Source organism: Perna viridis, chromosome 4 (assembly GCF_037379345.1).
Source record: "Perna viridis isolate PV_CMFRI_1.1 ecotype Kerala chromosome 4, ASM3737934v1, whole genome shotgun sequence".
Taxonomy (NCBI): Eukaryota; Metazoa; Mollusca; class Bivalvia; order Mytilida; family Mytilidae; genus Perna; species Perna viridis.
Genome location: NC_142448.1, coordinates 5947380 through 5964619, shown reverse-complemented (window position 1 = coordinate 5964619; position 17240 = coordinate 5947380). Strand labels below are relative to the sequence as shown.

Genomic DNA, 17240 nt, shown 5'->3' with positions numbered 1-17240 from the left:
AATTTCAATAAAACACGTTGTTAGCAATTTTTGTCTGTCTCTTATATAACCTTCATATTAAGCGGGAATAAAGACGGAGTCAGGATATACTTAGCATGAAATCCTGTACAACCCGATATTATTAAAAAAAAACATTTATTATGTTTGTCTCACAAACCAACAGGTGTATTATGCGCTCTTGGCGCAGCTGTTTATGTTATATTTAAGGAACTGAAATCTGAAATACCAAACGGAAGATTGGATATATTTAAAAGACATCTAGACAGTTATAAAAATAAAATGAGTTTATTTATAAGCTTGTGTTTTTATTGTAGTGCAGTCAGTTATTAAATCCTTCACTGTATGTTTTGAAAAAGTGAGCATGAAATCAGCTAATTTACAACTAGACTACATTTTAGCAAGACTCTTTATTGTGTCTGTCTTCAATTACCAGCCAGCATTGTTTCCATACATGAGATTAGTTAGCCATAGTACACAATTCATTGGACATAAATTGCGCGTTTGTCTTTACAGTGAAATCTATATCACTTTATATAACATTCAAACACCTTAAACAAAGTGTATTTGAAAGTCAACCATGGAAATTCACTTCGACCGCATGTAATACGGACCTTGCTGTATCATATTTTTTTTAAATAGTATCATTACTAAATGTCTTAAATGCAGCGAAATATACAACACACAGAACATCATTCAGGGTTTAATAAAAGGTAATAAGAGCAGTATAATGTAATAAACATCAAGTACAAACATTTCATCGCAAATCATTGACTGTTTACCAAGGTAATGTTTTGGTTTTCTTCTCGGAATTTTCATTTGGAAGCACCATTAATGAGCACTAAGTGCCCCATCTATCTTAATTGTCTCTCCACTAATCATGGAACTCTTGTCGCTCAGTAGGTACACAACTAAGTTAACAACATCATCTATTTCTGTATAAACATTATAAATACTAGTTATTCATCTTTGTGTACAAAATACACTATATATTCGCCTTATTTTTATAGTCCTATAGTCTTTCCCGTATACACATCCATATTTTGGAGAAAACCATACATTCATCTCCAACATAAATCAACCAAATCAAGAACAATAATTAATTTTAAATGCCATTTTCATGTAAAAGAATAACCAGAAACACCAAATAAAAACACGAAATAGCCACAATGATACGTACAAAGAAACAAAAACAAATGAACAATTCGGACTCCACTAACGACTGGAAACGTGGACTAGGTGCACCGAAAGGAAAGCGTCTCTGCTTTACTAGAAACACCAGCCGAGTTGTTCATAAAAAGTCCGGGGTACACGGGTTTGTTGTATAGTTTTTTTTTCAAAAGTTTTCCTTTTCCACCAATCTCTAAGTGTAGGTCAAGATATGAGGCTGTATTCACATTGTCTTCAGTATCCTTGATCTCAAGTTCATGTGAGGTAGATGCGATGAATACAATTCCCAAAACTAGGTTTTTATTGACAATATGTCATCTATATATTAGAAACTGAGATCAAAGGATCTTGCTAAACAAATGAATGTTCCTTGTTTTGGATAAGATCAGCTACAAAGTCAGTTTCATATGAGTGAAGGAATAAGACAGCGAATAAATAAGCATAATTCGTTCCCATTAGAATGCCGACCGTTTGTTGGAAAGCGCTTCCACCACACTGGACAAATATGTATAAAATTATTCCATTAGCGCAGTAATCAGATGACATAATTTTTTTTTCTAGATGTTGTGCTCTTTTTCTTCTCAATTATATGAAATATCCTTTATTACATATATCACTGTCTTACATTCAACAACTTATTACAACTCAACAAAGTATGTTTTTTTTTGGCATGATAAATTACATGAAATTATTTTTCTAAAAGATATTAAGCTACCTGGAAATTTCTTCATTGGCGTTTGTTCCAGTGTCTCTTTAAAATGTTCGGCATAAGGTATCGTCAAATTGGTCCAAACAACAGTCGGATTAATTGAATTTACTCGTATCTACAATTTTTTTTCAGAATCTACTTATAAATGCATCTTATTTTACCCCTACTCAACAAGTGGGTGTTATATTGGAACGACCTTGTCATTCCGTCCCTCCGAATTCCGTCGCAATTACCTCTACTCCAAAAGGATGTATTAATTTCAAATTTGGAGTTTGACTTTATAAAGATGCGGCATATGATGTAATCATTTTTGGTTAATATCAACTTCCTGTACGAGTTGGGTTATACCTTACACGACAATACGTGCAACATTGGTTTTTTTTTTATATTACATGTATTAAATCTGCAGACGGAAAATCAAAGAGAGGGAAAGTTTTCCACGTTGGTCGATTTTAAGACCCCAAAAAAGAAGTTTTTAGAGTTTTGCAAAAAAGATGGAAATTTTGCACCCTCCTACTTACATCGACTATCACGCTTGACCCTTAAATGACACCTCGTATTTCCTACGGGCTTCCTGCTATATATTTTACATAGGTTCTACGTTTCGTCGAGATTAGCGCGCCAGTTTACATCAATCAAATAAATAGGAAAAGATTAAGTACTTTAAAATAGTGGATGTAACATATTATACCTACATTATATGGACCAAGTTCTAACGACATACATCGTGTCAGCATATCTATAGCTGCTTTAGTAGTGCTATACACAGATCCACCAGGAAATGCACGGGTTGACATCATACTGGACATATTTATTATAGATCCATGGATACCGTTCTCCACCATATTCTTAGCCACCACCTGAACAGTAGAATACAAGTTGATGTGTTGTACTTAAATACACTGTATACTATTCTGTATCTACCCTAGCCGTTCAAAAGATCCATAATCGACCATACTCTAGGCAACTCTAATACCATAAAAATAGGACTAGTCATACGTTTTACATTTGACCCAAATTCATGATAAAATGTATCCATTTTGCGCATCGAACTCCTATTCTGTTCAAGAGTAATCAAGGGAACCAAGGTTATAGCGGTAATTAAAAGAATGTAATCCAGGGACAAAGACCAGACATGGAAAACAGACATACACAGCAAAGAACATAAAGCAACTAAAATAATACATACAAAGTAACAAAAGCAAATGAGCAACTCGGACTCTAAAAACTGGGAGCATGGACCAGGTGCACCGGTAGGATAAGCGTCCTCTGCTTTTCTAGAAACATCCACCGAGTTGCTCATAAAAAGTCAAGTCCGGGGTAGACAAACGAGGAAAGGAAAACTATGACCCGTTGAATAAATCAGTTTTCATGGTGCAGATGGATACACCATAACGATCCACGAGTTTATGTTGACGACCATAAAACTTTTGTAGTGATGACTTTAATTTTGTAGCAACATAACCCTGTTCCAGAAGCCTATTTGTTAGAGTTCTAGCGCGATAAAAAAAGTCTGCGTAGTTTCGGCAAGCTCTGGCATAACGTATGAGTTGTGATATGAACACTCCATACGCAGGTGCTGAAGGGATGTTGCCACAGATGAAAGGAAAGTTGACAATTCTGAATGAAAAGTCATCACGTTTGTCGTAAAGTTTGGTCGATAGTTTTCCTTTACCATCGATTTCTAAGTGTAGGTCAAAATATTTGGCTGACTTCACAGAGACGAATTAGAAATAAATCTATAATCAAGTTCACATTGTTTCAATGAATAAATGTCTTTTTTCTGAAAATTTGAAATTCACAAACTGGACAGATACATAAAACATAATCAATTAATACGTGAACATTTTTTTCTATTATATCACTGATTTATTTAAGTGACTTATTACTGAAAATATTTTTGTAATGGAATAAAGCTTTTGATAGTAACACATTTTTCAAAAATGCCGTATGTTTGTGAAATAATAAAGGTTTTTTTAAAGACAATACAAGTATTTGTTTTATTGTTTGGTTCATTATACAAACCTGACCAATATTATATGCTGCTTTAAAATTTATATCAAATATCCTGAAAATAGATTGAAATTATTGTTTTATAATTTGCAAATAAATGATGTACTGTCATTTCAAGCGACGCAAAATTGTCTTCAGAACTAGATAAAGGGCACTTTAATGTCTACCTAAAGTGTCAATCTACAAAAAAAACTTAAGTAGTACTCCAGATAAGAATCCTGCTAGATGGTTGGGAAGCCTATATATTTTTATTTTTGATATTTTGTTTAAAATGTTATAGTGACACGTTGTTTTTCCATATAACCCTTGTTCTTAGGAGATAAAAATTCTATTGAAAGTACTGTAGAATTCCAGATGAAGGGAGGTAACTCTGTAAATAATAGTAAAATACGATAGAAACTGTTGGATTTTCAATTTTGATTATCTTCTAAGAACCGACAGATTGAAATACGTAATTATGCATTTCATCATGTAGACCTATAAAGCAACGTAATAATCAAATTAAAAACGTGTAGCTTTGTTTTGGGTGTATCATATTGTATTGAATTTGCATGATTCTTACAAAGACTACTACTTAACTATATACAGTGGTACATTTAGGATACATTTTAAAATAAAATATATCGAGCTCGTGATATTTTACCGGGGTTACGCAATATTTTAAGATCTTTGGTTTCCTCATATACTTTTATCTATATAATGGTAAGTGATAATTTACATTATGTTTACAAACAAAAATATGTTTATTGTTATAATGCTTATAAGACTCCTTTGATATTGTTTAAAATCTTCATCGCAAAATTAAGCATCAAATTTTTTTAACAAAATTGAAAACACTAAACGAACAAAATAAATATAGCTTTCAGATGTAGGACACTTTATGATCCAGTTGATATTCATCCGTTAACTCTGTGCTTCTTATTACCAGGTTAAATAGTGCATTGCATATATTTGTAGATACTTTTCTTTTTATGTATCAATATCACTTTACAAATGGGGGTACAATAAACATAAGTGCGTTGATTTACTAATACTGGTTCTGATATATCCATTGTATTTTTTAATTCTTATTGACGAACAATTCAAAACAATTATGAATCACATATCTGTGATCTCGACATATTTTAATCTTATTTAGGTTGGTTGTCCATAGACTGCGACTGTTTGAATAAAACTGATTGAACACCAACTGACTGTTTTCATTGTCCTAATATGTATATAGTTCGTGACAGGTTTTATTGTATATTCAAATAAAAAGATATTTGCCAAACATCGGACATTTATTTCAGCCTTACTCCTTATGATTTTCATTACCATTATAAAGAGAATATTGCATGCATATGTGTTCTCACATAGGACGTCCATGAACAATATGACGAAGGCTGTCGGTATACAATTATTATCTAAATGTATGATATTACGACATATTATACATTAAGATAATTTTTAATACATGTATGTTTAGAAAACCCCTTTATAATTGACCCTATATTGCGTTCCTAGTGTGAGAACTATGTGAGAACGCATATGCATGCAAAAAAGAGCACAACATCTAGAAAAAAAATTATGTCATCTGATTACTGCGTATGGAGTGTTCATATCACAACTCATACGTTATGCCAGAGCTTGCCTAAACTACGCAGACTTTTTGTATCGCGCTAGAACTCTAACAAGTAGGCTTCTGGAATAGGGTTATGTTGCTACAAGATTAAGGTCATCACTACAGAAGTTTTATGGTCGTCATCATGAACTCGTAGATCGTTATGGTGTATCCATCTGCACCATGTATTCAACGGGTCATAGTTTTTCTTTCCTCTTTTGTCTACCCCGGACTTGACTTTTTATGAGCAACTCGGTGGATGTTTCTAGAAAAGCAGAGGACGCTTATCCTACCGGTGCACCTGGTCCATGCTCCCAGTTTTTAGTGGAGTCCGAGTTGCTCATTTGCTTTTGTTACTTTGTATGTATGATTTTAGTTGCTTTATATTCTTTGTTGTGTATGTCTGTTTTCCATGTCTGGTCTTTGTCCCTGGATTACATTCTTTTGATTACCGCTATAACCTTGGTTCCCTTGATTACTCTATCATCTATATCACACCCTACTCGGCACTCTTAAAATTAAAATGACATGACATCTGTATTGTATGACGTAACATCGACCTATATCACAAACACGCCCAGTGGCTCTCTGTATGATATTTTGACATGTAATATTCAGTTTGTATTTGCATGAACTTCAAATTCGGTCGTGGACAATATCATGATATTCCAGGTGCATAGTAAGTGTGAAACATTCAAGCGCGAGTTTTCTAAAGAAACTTCATAGTAACAAAGACTGGACCTATTGCAGTAACCTTAATATACACGTTTTCTTGTTACAATTCGCAAAGCAGTGTTCATCTTTTCGTTTAATGTTCTACTTACATATCCAGATCCTGCTTCGTAGTTTCTAAGAACAAGGTATGTCGCGCAACTCCAGCATTGTTAACAAGGAGATCCACGGGTCCTATCTGACTCACAGCTTCACGGGTTTTCTCCCAGTCTTGTACGTCTACGTTTATCATATTCATATTCGGCACCTACAAAAGATTATGATAACAATACTCATCATATCCTGAGACGTATGCATGATATTTATTTGATAATTAAAAATGCAAATCATAAAATTATTGCAAGAATATTCAAGTGAACCAAGATTCAAGAACAGCTTATTTCAGTTTGTCGTCCTCATGTTCAAAAGGTAACCCCTATTCAGAAGTGTCAGATCCAAAAGCAAACAATATCGAAAAAGGAAGCCAAATACAATACCTGTATATACTACCAGAGCTTTTCAAATGAGCTAAATTATTGTAGCACAAAGTATGAATCCCGGGTATATATATATATATATATAAACGTCTAAGTATGTTCAACATCACCAAATGATGGTAAAATTTACATTGAATATTTTATTTATTATCATTATGAAAGATTGTTCTGTCTCGTTAACGTACTGCAAACCACATCGGCGCTGGAGAAGGTATTTGATGTTTTCGGTTTTGCAAGTCACGTTGCAAAAATAGCGTATTCTTTTCCAGTCCAGTAGCTTTTAAACGTTTTGGTATGCGGTATCTGGGTACAGGTCTTACATCTTTAATCTCAACATGGTTGACGCTGGCACGTTGTATTTTGTTTGGGATTCGATGAAATCTCTGCTCTTACCAGGGCATCTCTTAGACTCTTAGGTCTACGGAATACCAGAACAGGTGCCTCAGCAAAGACTTTGGAGAACTTAGGATGTTTTTGATTGGCTTCCCAATTCGAATGAAGTAGCTAGGAGGGCTTCCCTAAGGCTGGATGGTAAGTCAGCACAAAAGGAATCCTTTTGTTCTTTTTCTTGGGTTTATACTCGAGGAGATCATTTCGGCTGATGTTGATAGCACGTTCAAACCCCGATCTACGTCTATTGATTCGTAGTCACGCGGTAACAAATGATCACGGATCATCTAGACGTTTGTTAGTTTTATCGTCAGATGAGCAAATGCGCCGAATTCGGAGAGCCTGGCTATATGGTATGCTCTTAGTACGATGTTTTGGGTGACAGCTTTTGAGTGACAGCTTTTTGGAGACAAATATTGGTGACTATCAGTGAGTTTGCTGTGAAGATCCAATGACATTTCACCGTCTCTTACATACGTAGTAGTATCAAAAAATGTAATTTTAGAGTCAGAAATTTCACGAGTTTGATTGATGGATGAGCGTTGTTGGCATGTCCGATGAAATTTTCTTAAGTTTGTTTAGACTCATTTCATTTCATGTCGAAATCATCGATGAACCATTTTCGTTCCCATAGCTGTACCATTGACCTCACAGTGTCCATTGTTCCCTTTGTCTTCAAGTTCTTTGGGGTAGCTACGATGTATAAACTAGGATTGCTTACGGATAATACGTCATCTATATAGCGGACACTAAGATAATTTAGGGAAGAGGCAAATTTCAAAAATACCAAACAAATACGCAACTAAGATCTAATACAATATGTAAAATGAATTTATGTTTGTATTTTTGACTACCATCGGTTTTTAAGTAAAACAATTAAAAGCCAGAAATTATTTAAACATAGTCAAAAACATGTTTTTGTTGTAAGATGGTGATTCAAGCAGTAATTGTTATCAAACTTCCCAGGAAATAACTTGACAAATCACTACCTGCATTACAAGTACAAAACCCAGATATTAAAGCAGTCGATGATATATACCTTAATACATCTATTTATCAACTGTTTAATTTTTCGGCCTTCTAGGATGGAATATAATTGTTCACCTACATACCATTATATTCCAGTACCAAAATATTTGTTAACATATTACCTTTGGTTTACTTCATTTTACAACTTAACTAAACCTAATTAACAATCATGATTGCCTTTCCACGAAGAAACTGAAGTTATTTGACGATTTTATTTTTATTGATTTTTTTGTGGTGTATTGGATAGCGGAAATGTCTTAACTCGATAATTGTCAACTAAGTTTTACTCTTATGTTATACCAAAATAAAATTTAAAACGGCGTACAACATATTAACATGAAATCATTTAGAACATAGTGCTATAGTTTCAAGGGGGAAAACTAATGACAGATTTTCACTAAAATATAAAAAGGAAAATACTACTTCAGATTTCAAACTGTCTAGATCCTCCTGTGTTCTACTCAGTGCATATGTATCTGTCCCATATTCAGCCAGTCTTTTAGCAATAGCACGTCCAAATCCTAGAATACATCAATTTAATGATTATTTAAAGTCAACAAAGTCCTTTCTTGTTTTAAATATGTTTTTATTTGTTTTGTATTGTTCGGTATAAGACTTATTAACATGTGATTTTCTTAAACATTTTAGATTCTTGTACACTGCTGTCTTTTAATGAACATTTGATGATAATTTGAAAATGAATTTTATTGTAACTGAAGACACCTTTATGAGTGAGAGAATTTTTTAAGAGCAATGTAAAAAAAACAAGGTATGTAAGAATGTCATTCACAATTAATTACAGAATCATCATACATAGATTAATAACCCAGACATCATTATATTTATTTAACACATCCAGTTGAAGTTGACTGAAAAGACTGTTTCAAATTCAATTGAGAAACGCGTTTTACACAAACAATTATGGAACTTTTACGGTTTGTATTTTCCCTGGGATCAGAGTACTGAGTATTACTTAGAATAAGGACTTTTTAAACAAATCTAACTTTAGTATATAGAATTTGATCGAAACAATAATTTATAAACTCAACTGAAATAAGAACGGTTATTGTGAAACGCAACAAATGCACTGGCGTATAACATAAATACAAAGGAGTAAATATTTTCAAAGATCACCAAAAGATTCTTAAAAAGTTTGAATTATCAAAAATCATCAAAAGATCCTCAACAAGTGTAAATAATCAAAAATCACCAAAAGATAACCAACAAGTGTAAATAATTAAAGATCACCAAACGATCCTCATCAATAAAGATCACCAAAGATTCTCAAAGAGTGTAAATAATCAAATATCACCAAACGGTCCTCAATAATTAAACACCCCCAAAAGATCCTCAATAAGTGTAAACACATCTTTAAGGGACAGAACTTTTTTGTAGTTTCTTAATTGTTCCTAATTATTTACATACTCCGGATATTGTGGTTTAACTTAACACATTATCACAACTCATACGTTATGCCAGAGCTTGCCGAAACTACGCAGACTTTTTGTATCGCGCTAGAACTCTAACAAATAGGCTTCTGGAACAGGGTTATGTTGCTACAAGTTTAATGTCATCACTACAGACATTTTGTGGTCGTTATCATGAACTCGTGGATCGTTATGGTGTATCCATCAGCACTATGAAAACTGATTTATTCAACGGGCCATAGTTTTATTTCCCTCGTTTGTCTACCCCGGACTTGGCTTTTTTATGAGCAACTCGGTGGATGTTTCTAGAAAAGCAGAGGACGCTTACCATACCGGTGCACCTGGTCCATGCTCCCAGTTTTCAGTGGAGTCCGAGTTGCTCATTTACTTTTGTTACTTTGTATGTATGATTTTTGTTACTTTATGTTGTTTGTTGTGTATGTCTGTTTTCCATGCCTGGTCTTTATCCCTGGATTACATTCTTTTGATTACCGCTATAACCTTGGTTCCCTTGATTACTCATTCATAAAATAGATGATTGTTTTATTAACAAATAACAACCGTTTTGGGAAACGTCTCCGTTTATTACGCCGAATATATAGTTTCGACATTTTTAAGACGTTGATTCTGATAAACTTATAGTGCATACTATCTATAAAACATATAGCTCCTAAAAATGAATTTTGTTTAGTTCGTGAAAATATATCTGTCTCATTAGAAATACTATTTAAAAAATCACATTAAAATTGATAATATGCTTATAAAGCTGAACATATAAAAAAAAAACACACACACTATCTAAATTAAGTTTAAGACAAAAACCTCAAAATGATTACAAACAATCATTTTAATTGCTGGACATGGTCATTAGTTGAAACGTCGAAAGTAATGTAATTACTGCTTTTGATTCTATGCGCTTTCACTTTGATGCAACTGAAAAAGTTACGACTCAAAATGACTTGTAAGTGAATGGTTTCTCTTCATTGAGAATCAAAAGACAAAATCTCATGCACAATTTATCTTACCTTTCCCGGCTCCTGTTACTAGAGCTTTCTTCCCTTTGAAATAAGCCTCCATTTGCCTATGCAAGGTCTATATAAGAATTGTTTGTAAGCTATGTAAAGTATGACATTTCCTTTATCTGCGGACGACAGGATATATAAAAAAACAAACAAATCCACTTGATTGTAATACGTACGAAAAATATGATTTAAAAAACAGATTTATCGGCAAAAAAGTTCAGCCGTATTGTTCAATTCATTTCTAAAGAACTAAGAAGGAAAACAGTTTGATTAATGACGAATTATAGTTCCAAAATGACAGACACATCATGTCATCGGTAGATCATTTCAGTGTGGAAAACGTAGAACATTTGAAAATTTAATCTTGAGTATCATAACCCATCTGTTGTCGTGTTCGGGGCTTTCAGAACGATCTCATAAGAAACAAAGCGAAAACTTAAATGTAATACAAACGTAATAACCACAATCTGAAAGCATTGTTGACGAGTAAAAACGAACAGAACAAATGTCAAGCGAATGAATTATACAGAGGTTCAACCAATTCAGGTGTAACCTCATCCTGGTGAAGTCACAAATTTTATTTTTTTAAACGAAGAATAGGGCCTGTGCATGTAGATCATACGCCATGAAGGCCAGTTGTTTACTATCATATTCAAACCAGTTTAACATTCCATGTATGGTATATTTTTTCATAAGTTTGCCATATTGATTTACTGTATACCCTAAAAATCCCCTTATGCATAGAATAAAATTGGATTCATATTCTAATATTGATTTTCAACCTATAATAAAATAAACAGAACTGATTCATTGTCTGCTGTATAGGAGAGAGTAATCAAGGAAACCAATGTTATAGCGGTAATCAAAATAATGCAATCCAGACATGGAAAACAGAAATACACAACAAAGAATACAAAGTAACTAAAGTCATACACACAAAGCAACAAAAGCAAATGAGCAACTCGGACTTAACTAAAACTGGGAGCATGGTCCAGGTGCATCGGTAGGATAGCGTCCTCTGTTTTTCTAGAAACATCCGCCGAGTTGCTCATAAAAAGTCAAGTCCGGGATAGACGAAAGAGGAAAGGAGAACTATGACCCGTTGAAAAAATCAGTTTTCATGGTGCAGATGGATACACCGTAACGATCCACGAGGTCATGATGACGACCATAAAACTTCTGTAATGATGACTTCAATCTTGTAGCAACATAACCCTGTTTCAGAAGACTATTAGTTAGAATTCTAGCGCGATACAAAAAATGTGTTCCCATTGGAATGCCGACCGTTTGTTGAAAAGCGCGTCCACCACACTAAACATTCCAGCATTCTGTAAACGGTGTTGAAAATATCATAGGTTTTAATGCTATTATGTTCTGATAATAGTCTTGAACTGATAGTCCTCAAAAGATCTTTCGAATTTTTCAGGATCCGCATTGAAATAAAACCACTACGGGAGTAACAAGTGTTGTGGTAGGATTGCAGACCCTCTTTGACAGTTGTGAGTATAGAAGTTAAAAGTTTTGAAAGAGGTTTGGTGGTACATTTTGCAGATTCAGCTATGTAACGTTGTTTGTATGGATTCTTGTGGAGTTTAGGACTCCAGTACATGGACGGTAAATTACAATCATCATGCTTGGTAGAGAGACCAAAAGAGGATACACAGATTTATGGTTTTCCACAATATCTTCTTTGGAGAGTGTGGTAGGAGTATAGGTCTCATCACTGCTATTGTTTTCTACGTCTACCTCTGATAATGAACATTGGATGTACAACGTTTTGCAGACAAAAACAATGTTGTTTTAGGCTTTGTCTGCTGGCACGATAACATATTTGTCATGTATAGTAGAGAATCTTTTTGCTACATCCGGGTCTTTGAAAACTGATGTAGCATTGGCATTCATTGACCTACATAAAACTTCATTAGGCATTCTTCAAATCAGACGATTATTAAATGGATGTATGACCAAGAACTCCTCCATCTTTGCATCGGCACAGAGTAAACAAAAAGAATGGCCACCGATGACCCTTGTCATTCATTCATTTCTTAAGTAGGTCAGCATTTACAATTATGATAATTTTCTTTAACGTTTGATAGATGAATACCCAAGCTGCTGTGTGTATAAAAACATGTTCATCAACTGTTGTTTTTAATTTTTTATCAAATGTTTGATATTTTGGCCACGTTATGGGTTAACCTAGTATATATCGGCATAGAAACCAACATTCACAATGTAAAATAGTCCGTCTTTCTCCCTACACATTTTAGTGAAGCGAAAATAGTTCTGAGTGGAAAGAAAGGTAACACCCGTTAAATATTAAAGAAAATTAGACCAATCGCTGTCTGAACCAGCGTCGCACTGCAGCTGTGATATATAGTTGCAGAGGAAAATGCGACCAAAAAAGTATTACGCACGGATTTACGGAACTGTTGAATATAATTACCATAAAAAAAGATAATCAAAATTTCCTGATAATATGCACAACATATGGTGTTCCTTTTTACTTTTTTTTTAAAATCCAACTTGTATAACACAATTGATTTAGCATTGATACTAACTACAATATAAAACATGTTACCGATCATTTTGGTTTTTGTTGTAAAATAAGTGTTGTAATTGTGAAAAGAGATGGAATGCTGGACATACTGAATTTTGAATTTTGAATATGTCATACTATGTCATACTATCAGTATGATTTTGTATGAAACATATTTACCACCAGGAGAAGGATCTATCAAGATGAAAACTCAATACTATGCCAAAGTTGGTTCAGTTTTTCTACACCCTTATTTTTCGTAGCTCTAAATTATACATATACTTTAGTTTCTCTTTAAGGCCTGATAAAACTAATTATGATTCAAAATATTTTGTAAACCATGTAAACCTAATGTTTAATCCATAGTAAAACTTTGTTCTGTGGGTCATCTGTGCGAACATGATTTAGTTTAATCAGTTAGAAATTTACTTTAGTCAAAGTGATGCTGACACTGTTTTCTAGAAACCAAACATTAATTTCCCCTATACAATTCTGTACAAGTTCACATTTCCATAAAAAATTAAATGTCTAATTGTTTCATTTTTATTTTTACAAAATACACAAAAGGGTTTGAGACTTTATAATCTTGTATAAAAACTTGTTTGTGGCTAAAATTCTATGCTGAATTCTGTACTCTAACCACTGTAACTTGGAGTTCTTTGTATTAATAAAAGACATTCTATTGACCTTTTTCCATTTTTTTTCCAATCTATATGGTTGTTTTCATCTACTGTAATTTCCCACTTGAGTGGGAATACAATCAATTTGAACAACTATCTCGTTCATATGTGACTCTCTGACTTTTCAAAATAGTTTGTATAATAGACAGTAGAAATGGTAAAGTAAAATCCTGAGATGAAAGCTGTTATTTTTTTTATTAATTTTACATAACATGGATATAACAACATTATACTCCATAGTATGTATGTTTATATTATATCTATAACACAATTGTTTTAGATTTAGAAAAGGCCTCATTCATCAATAATAACAAAAACAATACCACTTGAATTCTGCTTTTTTATTAATCAGAAAATAACTATTCTTCAACAAAGGACTGACTAAAAAGGTATGTGTGGTATTTCAAATTTACATTTGCCAATAGAGACGGGTAGATGATGCAATGTACCTAGAGAAGATTGAATCTGTACTTATTGTTGGGAGGGAATTGGCGATGAATATTACACACTGTTATCATATATAAATTATAACATTGTTCGATTAAGAAATATATATTTGTCTAGTTATTATAGGATTAATCCGAACAAGTTAAATTTGAAGGACTTATGACTTCTATAAAACTGCTTTATACAAAAAAAATACTGTTTATGTCAAGAAACATGTTGCCTTGATAAAGTTGTCAATTTTACATGTAAACCTACTATCAGTATCTCCTTTGTCACACATGTTTATTTTGTCATGTTTTGTAAAATTGTATGTATGTATTTTGACCTCTTGGAACACATGTGTCTGAGTGTTTTCCAATAAACAGAAAATTGAAACTGAAACCTTTAGATTAATGAGAGCCAAATATTTAACACGTCATAAAAATGAACATATGGTGTTCCTGGAAGTTTATGAATTTCTGTTGGGATGTTGTAGAGGAGTTGCGATGACCTGATACATGATGATTTTAGTAAATATCTAAGTTCAAAGGGGTATCATTCCCATGAAATTAGGCAATCTAAATTTCCTGATACTATGCACAACAACGTATGATATTCTTGCTACATACCAAGTTTTATGAAATTCTGTTAGATAGCTTTAGATAAGTTGCGGTGACTGCAGTTAATGCACGATAATAAACGGTTGATTTCTACGTTGAAAAAAGGGCATAACTCCTATAAAAATATTTAAATCAAATTTTCATGATAATGTGCACAACTACATATTATGTTCTTGCTACATACTTAGGAATTACGTTGAGTAATTTCAGAGGAGTTGCGATGAGAAGCTGATATCTTATTCCGCTATACACATACGAATGGACAGAAGGACAGACAGACGGACGGTTTGGCAGGCGGACAGACAGACGAACGTACGGAGTTACCTAACTCCTAAACATGCTTACTCATCTTTGGCGACGCAGGTGAAAATGGGAGATGTTGTATGATTGTATGATTGTCAATGAGATAGTCATCCATCTTATAACAAGCAGCAACGAACAATTAAACTTCTGCAGGTCACCACACGGTCTACGGTGATGGGCAAAACCCATACCATAAAGCAAGCTGTAAAAGGTCCAAAAATAAATGATGTGAAATTATTAATAAAAGACGAAAATCGACATAATCTAAAGAAAAAGCTTAAAACGCATAACAATAGACAAACAAAACAACGACAACCACTAGACTAGTTTCCTGACTTGGGACAGGCACGTTAAGTATGAGGCGGGGTTTAATATGTTCTTGGTCGCTCAACCTTCCCATAACCTGGGACAGTGGTTGGAAAATACAACAATAAAAAGAACTATAAAAAGTTATCGCATTCGGATTTTGAGAACGATACAGAGTACGAACACATAAATAATTAGGACAAAAGACATCAAGCTGTACCTACATCGAACGAGTACTTGCTGTTTCATTCAGCTAGTTTAAAATACAAACGCTTTTAAAAAAAACAACACATTTTTTATGCTGCGAAGTTGCAAATATGCGATATAAATGCATTCCGTGATTTACGATCGCATATGTTTTATCATTTATCAGTTAGAGTTCAAAAAGAGATTGTCCTTTATTGAGTGCTCTACTCCCCGTCTAAAACTAACGAGAACATGTAGTTATCATTACAATCATAAAGCTGTGTTGTTTCAAAAAATATGTGTGGCACCATTCGAACTCGACTGCAGGAGGGACCATTGATACTTTGGCTTGATTGTTCGACGAGTATCAAAAAAGTCCAAAGCAGACATTTACAACGCCTCACCCTCAAACATAATCCAGTATTTAAATTACCATAGACGGTCACCTGGGGCGTACAACATAATATTAATCGCTTCTGGGTTCTTAAAGACCCTTTTTCCATTATCTCCGACATTTTAATATTTTCAAGGTAATTCTTAATAATATTAAATGTTAAAGTACATATGTATTTGCACACAAGATCTAAAATGGAAAGAAAAAAGGACTTTCTCGAATAAAATCTTCTAAAACTAAAAAAAAATAGTAGTAAAAATAAATTAATAATTTAAGTCAGAATCTCTTCAATATAACCAAAGCGTTATCTATAGGTTTTATTTTGAAAGACAAGGTTCTTGTTCTGTGAATACAACAGGGTATCATATTCACCACATCTTTTTAAACTGGCTAGGAGTTAACATAAGTAACTAAGTAACAGGCTTTTCGTTATATTTCACATTTTAAGCAATTAATGCAATATTTAACAAATCATAGGAAAAGCTGAAGTTAAGGTATTTAAAGACATGTTACCATGCAAACCGTCTATAATCACTAGAGAGCAGCTAGTGAAACAAACTCGATATATCTTAATAAAAAAAACGAAATAAACAAACAACAACATTGACCGATAATTACAAAACAATTATTAAAGCTGCATTAGCTGCCAAATTTGATCAGTTTTGATTCTACTGAATTTTGCTGATTCAATGAAATAAGTTTGTAATAATGCAATTGAAGCAATAAATGTCGATAATACCTACTGAATATCGTTTTTTTTAATCATAGAGAATCGATAGCTCTGATCTAATTATATTTCGCTATTACTTCCGAAGATTGCCGACAAGACATTCCCCTGGGTTAAAAATACTTTAACCTAGGTAAAAAATAACAATAACGGATTCACAGGTAAGCACATGTCTTGTTTACATTTCATTTCATCTATTTCTTGATTAGTTTTCAAATAAATAATGAACATATTTTTGCCACATTATATATCAATACGTAAATTTCACAAGGATTCTTGCGTTATATCCGAACTTTTTTCTTCTACGGCTCGAGTCCGTCGGTCTTCCTTACCGTTGAATAACTACTTCCGCTTTGCAATCAGATTTGTTATTAAAGAAGCGACCCTTACAGTACATGCGCGGATTAAGGTCACCAGAGGTCTCATGCATACGAATTTATCTAGGTCGATTTTCTGTCTTGCAAGACAATAAATATATAGACACTTATTTCATTTAT

General features: G+C 33.4%; 1 protein-coding gene across 1 annotated transcript; it reads right to left on the bottom strand.

Annotated features, from left to right (window-relative positions):
• Positions 1-687: 687 nt before the first annotated feature.
• LOC148618635 (L-xylulose reductase-like) lies at positions 688-10709 on the bottom strand. The gene is made up of 7 exons (XM_088577717.1): positions 10569-10709; positions 8540-8637; positions 6314-6468; positions 3902-3944; positions 2572-2736; positions 1883-1991; positions 688-932 (listed from the first exon to the last, which is right to left on the bottom strand). Exons 1-7 carry the CDS (start codon positions 10618-10620, stop codon positions 829-831), a joined length of 726 nt encoding a protein of 241 aa, XP_088433843.1. The 5' UTR covers positions 10621-10709; the 3' UTR covers positions 688-828.
• Positions 10710-17240: the final 6531 nt, after the last annotated feature.